This window comes from Macrosteles quadrilineatus, unplaced genomic scaffold (assembly GCF_028750875.1).
Source record: "Macrosteles quadrilineatus isolate MER2022 unplaced genomic scaffold, UCM_ALF_1.0 Scaffold_6__1_contigs__length_79288215, whole genome shotgun sequence".
Taxonomy (NCBI): Eukaryota; Metazoa; Arthropoda; class Insecta; order Hemiptera; family Cicadellidae; genus Macrosteles; species Macrosteles quadrilineatus.
The window spans coordinates 36,765,496-36,773,884 of NW_026542599.1; the positions used below are offsets into that span (position 1 = coordinate 36,765,496).

At 34.9% G+C, this 8,389-nt stretch overlaps 1 protein-coding gene across 1 annotated transcript; it reads left to right on the top strand.

Annotated features, from left to right (window-relative positions):
• The first annotated feature begins 6,070 nt into the window (after window positions 1–6,070).
• LOC128997464 (uncharacterized) lies at window positions 6,071–7,144 on the top strand. The gene has a single exon (XM_054423103.1). The coding sequence runs from the start codon at window positions 6,071–6,073 to the stop codon at window positions 7,142–7,144; it is 1,074 nt and encodes a 357-aa protein (XP_054279078.1).
• Window positions 7,145–8,389: the final 1,245 nt, after the last annotated feature.

Below are 8,389 nucleotides of genomic sequence, written 5' to 3' on the forward strand. Positions count from 1 at the left end.
AAGCTATCTAGTAACATGTCATTTAATTAGCGTTAATGTAAGTACCCCCTTTAATTGCTTAACCACGGAAAAATCACAATTTATAATGTTTAATTTTTTACTTAGGCGGGTAAACTATCTTTTTTGTTTTACATTTACCTTTAATACACATTGATGACTTGAATTAACTAAAATATTTTCTAATAATTTTTTTCATTTTTTAATTTTCAAATTATCGCAAAGATTTTTATTCTTATTGGAACACGCTATGCCAGTTAGACCCAAAAGAAAAGTATTTTAAAAGTAGGCCTAAGTTTGTCCGATTTTGAACAGGTTTCCTATTAGCACTATTGGGCTAAAATACAACACCACCACAGCTGTTAGCACAAATAGAGGATAATGGTAACATATGATGACGCAAGCAAACCATTGCTTGGGTAAACTATATTATCTTGCACTGGCACTAATAATTTTACATAGGTTCCTTTGTTTTATTTCGTAATCACGTACATATGGCACTAATCAGGTGTTTGGTTTACTTAAGAACTTATCCTAGTTACTTTTAAGTAATATATTCTACTTATGTACTTTATAGTTGTTGACATAGTAAAATCGAACGTCGCAATATTATAAAATTAGTGTAAACATCCTTAAATCAAAAGAAACAGATTTAAAATGAATTTAAAATAATTTTATAAACCTTTGTAACATTTTTTTAAATGAACGTTTAGTGGCTAAAAGTACAACCAATCTTTTATGAAAGCCCAACAAATTAATTATTTAGATATTTAGTTTAATTATATTCATTCTAAATACATATTAATTTTACCGTAGACTAAATGGTGGGTAACCACTAGTAAGTGTGTATTATAACAATAACAAATCTTTATACCTTTTTCTACTGATATTTCTGAAATATTACAAGTTTTTGTTTAGACTTTTAATCTTACGAGACTTTTAAACCTTTTTTATTTTCTCGTGCTTTACAGGAAAAAAACTTTACAGAACATATACAGAATGTACCTTTAAATTATTCTGTACCTTTAAATTATTCTGTACCCTTAAATTATTCTGTACCTTTAAATTATTCTGTACCTTTCACCTTTTCAAACTAATAAACTTTCAGCTCATTAAATCAGTTTATATTCCATGATTTTGCATCATTAGTGGAAACAGTGACAAAGGATTGTCGAAACCTCTGACGTATGCAGATGAAACTTTGCGCGTCAAATCAGCAAAATATATTGCTTTACTCCTCCTTCTAATGATCCATCCCCTGGTTTACTCTGCTATTCTTTTGCGCACCCACACTTATGAAACATGGGTAGTATTTAGTTTGGATGTGATAAGCATATCTACTGATAATATATTTCATTGCAAATGTCGCAAAAACACAATTATCAAATATATGGATGCATAAAAATAGCTGAATCGGTAATTTAAAATTCTAAGTATTGACCATACAATTTCTCTGAGTAGAATAAAGTAATTGACAATGAACGAACGATATTAAAATTATTGGGTTTGCCTACAGAGAGTGTACGGCTAATACGGCTAAGTTTTAGGGTAAAAACTCATAAAAAAATATTTAAATTACACAAAAATTATATATTCCTATTTTAACAAATTATTTTTTTCCCTTCCTTTCTTTTTTCGGGCCTGGGATTGTTTTTCACATTACTTCAGGCTAGACCTAGGAGTTGCGGCATTATCACTTAGATAAAATCCATTGGTGATTTGGTGAGGATCGAACCCGGGACCTCAGGGACTGAAGTCCTGCGCTCTAACCACTATGCAAGCTCGCTCCCCGAAGAAGGTGCACCTAGTCATGAAAAAACATACAACACATTGATTACGTACGGTGCCGCTTGGATCGTATTTTTTCTAACACTTTTTTTATATCAGTTATTTCGAATCTCGTTCAAACCAAATAAAATTTACTGGTTATAAAAGATGACTTGTCCCTTGGTTAAGTAACCAAACATTTAAGCACAAAGCATTTAATCAACCCTAAATAATAGAAAAAACATTGCGTTGACCCTAGGGCTCAGTGTCACTAACATGAACTAGACATGAAAACAAGCTTAATATTATACAATGGGGCGAGAAATTTATTTGTGTTGGTTACCTGGGAGGGACACATCAAATGGCGTCCTTCTAGGTCAGATGTGGTAGATGGCTGGATATGACGTCAGATGCCAAAGTCCCCCAACACCTGACCTGATCATGCGATTGTCGCCACAAGCTTTGCATTTCATTCAAGGAGGAAAATAAATAAACGGAATCCATTAATTAATCTCCAACCTCTTGAAAACCTAGCATTATACAATGACGAAGCCATTTGTATTTCCTTATCTTAATAAAATATTTACCAATCTTTTTTTTTGTAATAACTATATTACTAGATTTAAAGGAATTTATGAAAAGTATACAAATGTTGTATGAGTACGTGAAGCATTTCAAAGGCGCTGAGTCTAATGGAAAAAGGAATAGGAAACGGTTGTATATAAAGGAAATGGAGTGGGATCCCATCAAGAGAAACGCTCCATAGAAACCACCTGTCAAAGATACTGATTCTTGAACTTGGATAAAACAAATCAAGTGGAAACCACTGAACCACCATTGGAGACTGGACATATTTTTACCTCAGAATTCATCTAAAATGTCTACGTTGAATATTTATTCAATTAAACGTACACGTCAATGTCCATAATCATTATGAGGTGATAATTAAACTTTTAGCAACACGTAAATTAATCATCAACGGTTTTTATTATCTACACAAATGTTATGAAGTTACTTTTTAAGCTCGTATTTGGTTTATCTAATCTGATTATATTTGACTAATCAACCTGCAATGCCAAAAGTCTGTATTTGTCATCGATTGGACCAAAAATTATGATTGAAGTTCGAAATTGATATCATTGTAGCATATGAAGTATTTTTAAACTTCCAGCAAATGGTTACAATACATATATACGTTTTTCGAAAAGCGTTGAAAGAATGTTTACATTATACTTGTAAATAATAAAAGAAACCAGGACGTTTTTGAAAATTATCTACTTCTCCTGAATCGTTAGACTACTAAGAAGTAACTAAGCAAGTAGGCCTAAGCTTACAACTGTAATCCAATCCAATAATTTAAATACAAAACTAATTTTGACAATTTAAATATATATTTTTACATGATGGAATTTTGTTTTACTTCAGTACGGATATTTAAAATCTAAATGTTTTAGAGTAAGTTATTAGAAAAACAATCGGTTGCTATTTCATAGTTTATTTATTGACACAATGTACAAACATAAACATAAAATATATTAATATGTCATAGAGTGATTTCAAACAATAAAGTATCTCATTGTGGTCTCTTTCATTTCCTTTCTTAATCTGAGATAACTACCAACTCATGGTAATTTCACGAAATTCATTACTAATTAGCTTAATCGAATCAAATTCACAAAGCTATATGCCTCATAAAACACTAAAACGCATGTTACTTAAGTACAAGACAGCTACCAAAGTTTATAGGCACCCTAAAACAGAATTACCTTGGACAATTTAATAAATAAATGTGTTCAATTTATATTTTTGGGCAATAATTAAATGACAAAACCTACTATAGACCAAATTAAAGTTTACCATAAAAATAATTAGAAATCAGTTTCAGTAATGATCCAATATAAAACATTGATTATAGTGAAAATGCAAAAGAAAACGAATAAAAAAATATGGTACCAATAGTAAATAAATTAAATCCAGGCCTTCAGGGTTGATTCCTGCAACGTATTACCTGATACAGTTGGAATATTATTATACTTGTTTCCTTGTTCACACATACAGACAAACACACAAAACACACACACACACGCACACACACACACCGACTATATAGAATCCCTCCCGTACGGATTGAAAGGTCTCTTTGATGGTTATCCACAAAGGTAAGTTAAAGTAAACCTGCATTAGCCAGATTAATTTCTTGAACAATCAGTCAAACCTTTGAACCCATACCTCAGGGTTCTCCCTTTGGGAAATCCATATATCCTAAAGTCATCCACTTTTAGGAACAAACGGTAACTACTGAAGAGTAATTTAACATAATAAGGACAAGATTATGCTATTCTGTATGACGATGGGTATAAATCAAGATGTTGAAAGCGTTAGGAAAGTAATCAGAATTGTTAGGTCACGATCATGAATACGAATAAGTAAGGAATGGCAATTCATCTGGAATCCGTGTTTTAATTAACTAATTAAGAAATATATTTTTTTGTATATAATAAAGCTGGATGGAGCAGTTGTAATTCGAAAAGCTTGACGATTTCCTGTGGGATATTTGTCTTTAATGTAGCATCGGTCTTATATATTTTTTAATAAAATAAATCATTAATACATTTATTATTTAAGATCCAATGACATTTACCACAGCTATCTTAAAGATTTGTCCTGGATTAAACAGTTTCAACTAGAGTCTCGTAAGACAAAATGGTTACGTGACGCTGTAAACCGAAGCTCCAGAACTCTGAGCTGATATCAACTGCATAATAAATCTGGCTCTTGTAGATGATACGTGCTCCCGTCCTCCGCTAGGATTAATGCACCGTATGTTGAGGAGAGTTATTGTATATATTTCTGATAGTGTGTTTCATTACGTTATATTATTAGCTAATTAGTATAAATGCTATATTTCATGTGTAGTTTTAACTTAGAGTTGTGAAGTAGCAAACAGGCATTCTCTTAGGGCAGTTGTCGGCTTTTAGCGCCGGTAACAGAGTAATAAACCTTCGTCCTTCTGCGAAAGGGCAGGCCCTTCCTCACCACTTTTAGAAAGTTGCAACCCCAATAGAGGGCGAGGAAGGTGTCTTTTGTTCAGTCATAGTCAGTGTCTCAACTAGCACCACATTGTCAAGTTCGTTTGGCATAGTTTTCGTATAGGACGTGTGAGGCAGATCCCTCCACGTATTTCATTAGTCTTAATTCGCATTCAATAGTACATTCGCATTAGTTGTTTCGTTATAGCATTTTAGTCAATCATTTATACAGTCCACTTATATATCATCACATCAATAAATTCATAGTTCGTTTTTAAAGTGTTAGTTTCTTTTATTATTTTCCATAACATTGGCGTACCATAAAGATTTCCTCTTTCAAGGGGGGAGAATGTTGAGGAGAGTTATTGTATATATTTATGATTTGTGCTTCATTACGTTATATTATTAGCTAATTATTATAAATGCTATATTTCATATGTAGTTATAACTTAGAGTTGTAAAGTAGCAAACATGCATTCTCTTAGGGCAGTTGTCGGCTTTTAGCGCCGGTAACAGAGTAATAAACCATCGTCCTTCTGCGAAAGGACGGGCCCTTCCTCACCACTTTTAGAAAGTCGCAACCCCAATCGAGGGTGAGGAAGGTGTCTTTTATTCAGTCATAGTCAGTGTCTCGACTAGCATCACATTGTTAAGTTCGTTTCGTAGTTTTCGCATAGGACGTGTGAGGCAGACCCCTCCACGTATTTCATTAGTCTTAATTCGCATTCAATAGTACATTCACATTAGTTTTTCGTTATAGCATTTTAGTCAATCATTTATACAGTCCACTTATATCATCACATCAATAAATTCATAGTTCGTTTTTAAAGTGTTAGTTTCTTCTATTATTTTCCATAACATTGGCGCATCACATCACGCGCCGCAACATGGTCCTATCGAGCCGGATTCGCGATATCAGTAGCAGTGAACGGTCGCAGTGAACAGTCGCAGTGAACAGTCGCAGTGAACAGTGACCAATCGTAGTAAGTGAATTACAGGCAGCTACTAGACATCTTTTGAAAACAGACCAACAAGTTTACTTACATGAAGACTACACACGACTTAGGTCAGGGAAACAAGTAAAGCCTACTAGTCACTTACACACATTGCAACCATTTATAGACCACGATGGAATAGTAAGAGTTGGAGGTCGACTTAGAAATGCAAAGATCCACAATGATCAAAAACATCCTATTATTCTAAGTTCAAAGTCCCACTTAACAGAACTCATTGTAAAACACGAGCACATCCGACAACTTCATGCCGGGCCACAGCTTATGTTAGCATCATTACGTCAGCAGTACTGGCCGCTAAAGGGACGTGACTTAGCTAGGAAAGTCGTCCACTCATGTATTAAATGCTTCCGAGTGAAACCAAGGACTTCACAACCTCAGATGGGAGATTTACCTACGAGCAGACTGGAAATCACTCATCCATTCTCAAACACAGGCACAGATTTTTGCGGGCCTATTTTCACCCGCTCATCTCGAAGAAGAAACAGTCCAAAAATCAAGAGCTACATCGTTTTGTTTGTGTGCATGACTACAAAAGCCATACATTTAGAACTGGTATCAGATTTAACCACCGAAGCGTTCATAGCTGCGTTCAAGCGATTTATATCAAGACGTGGAATATGCAACAATATTTACTCTGACAATGGGACCAACTACGTGGGAGCAAGCAGAGAACTCAAGGAGCTACGTGAACTCTTCAAGACACAAGAACATCAACGAAGGGTCATTGAAGAAACATCTATTCATAAAATAACTTGGCATTTTATTCCCCCCAAGTCACCTCACTTCGGAGGATTATGGGAAGCGGGAGTGAAATCTATGAAACATCATTTGAAACGAGTCGTAGGAAATGTATCACTTACACATGAAGCTACGTACACAGTTTTGACATTAATAGAAGCTTGCTTGAACTCCAGACCTCTCACACCTATTTCCAATCACCCTAATGACCCATTACCCCTTACACCTGGACATTTTCTTACTGGTAGAGCACTAACAACCTTACCAGAACCAAGTTTATTGAATGTAACTATGAATAGACTTTCCATGTGGCAGCAGACTCAACAGATGGTACAACACTTCTGGGCACGATGGTCAAAGGAATACTTAACCTTCCTGCAACAGCGGCCAAAATGGACATCGGAGACCAAGAACATCACTCCTGGTCAACTTGTGGTCATACGAGAGGACAACCTACCGCCAATGAAGTGGGTCACCGGACGGGTCACAGAGGTCCACCCCGGAGATGACGGCAGAGTTCGAGTAGCAACCGTCAAAACAACCACCGGCGTGTACAAGCGAGCGGTCAACCGTCTGTGCGTCCTACCCCTGGAGTGACGTCACACACTGCGCAACAGCTGAGAACTACCCTTGTCAACCATATGTGTCAAGTGTCAGTGAGTGAGTCGTTAAAGTGGTAGTGTAAATAGTAAAAATCTCCAAGCCAAATAGTGAAAGTGTAACATAAAAATCTACATTTAGGATAAATTTTAGGATAAATCAATGTTTCAGATAAAAAGCTTTAGTTAAGATTTTTAATAGTTGTAGTATTTTGCATTGTAATTTTTCATCGTTTTCATAGTAGTTTTGTTATTGCATTTGAATAACCAATGAGTTCAATCGTTATTATTATTATAATTTATCGTTGTTAGGGTTAAGTTATGTTCCTGGTGGCGGGGTGGGGGGGATCCTAGGTTAGGTGGCGCTTATTCGGGTGTTCGCATAACTCTGAATAATTCCTAGAACCGGCCCTGACAATTTAACATTAGTCTTGTCATCTTTTTGTACAGTTTAGTGTGTCATTGTTAGTTTCATTTATTAAGTTATCGGCAATTCATCATCGTGAGTTCTGATTTTTAATGTGTTATTCAAAGCTTTATCATTTAACTTGTTTTCATTGTAGAAATCATATTCGTGTTTAGCATATAAGGTATTTTACAATATTTTAAATGTACTTCACTCGTATTGCTTTGTGTCATTGTGTTATTCTATCATTTCAACATGGTTGATTAATTTGTTTGTAAATACAGCAGTATTGTAATTATTGTATCAATTTAAATTCAATTAGATTTTTGCAATATAGAAATAGTTGAAAGATTTACACTTTCAAGGGGGGAGAATGTTGAGGAGAGTTATTGTATATATTTCTGATAGTGTGTTTCATTACGTTATATTATTAGCTAATTAGTATAAATGCTATATTTCATGTGTAGTTTTAACTTAGAGTTGTGAAGTAGCAAACAGGCATTCTCTTAGGGCAGTTGTCGGCTTTTAGCGCCGGTAACAGAGTAATAAACCTTCGTCCTTCTGCGAAAGGGCAGGCCTTCCTCACCACTTTAGAAAGTTGCAACCCCAATAGAGGGCGAGGAAGGTGTCTTTTGTTCAGTCATAGTCAGTGTCTCAACTAGCACCACATTGTCAAGTTCGTTTGGCATAGTTTTCGTATAGGACGTGTGAGGCAGATCCCTCCACGTATTTCATTAGTCTTAATTCGCATTCAATAGTACATTCGCATTAGTTGTTTCGTTATAGCATTTTAGTCAATCATTTATACAGTCCACTTATATATCATCACATCAATAA

What these genes read in the sequence shown, in the direction of transcription:
- LOC128997464 (XM_054423103.1), top strand. Translation starts at nt 6,071, where the DNA reads ATGTTAGCATCATTACGTCAGCAGTACTGGCCGCTAAAGGGACGTGAC.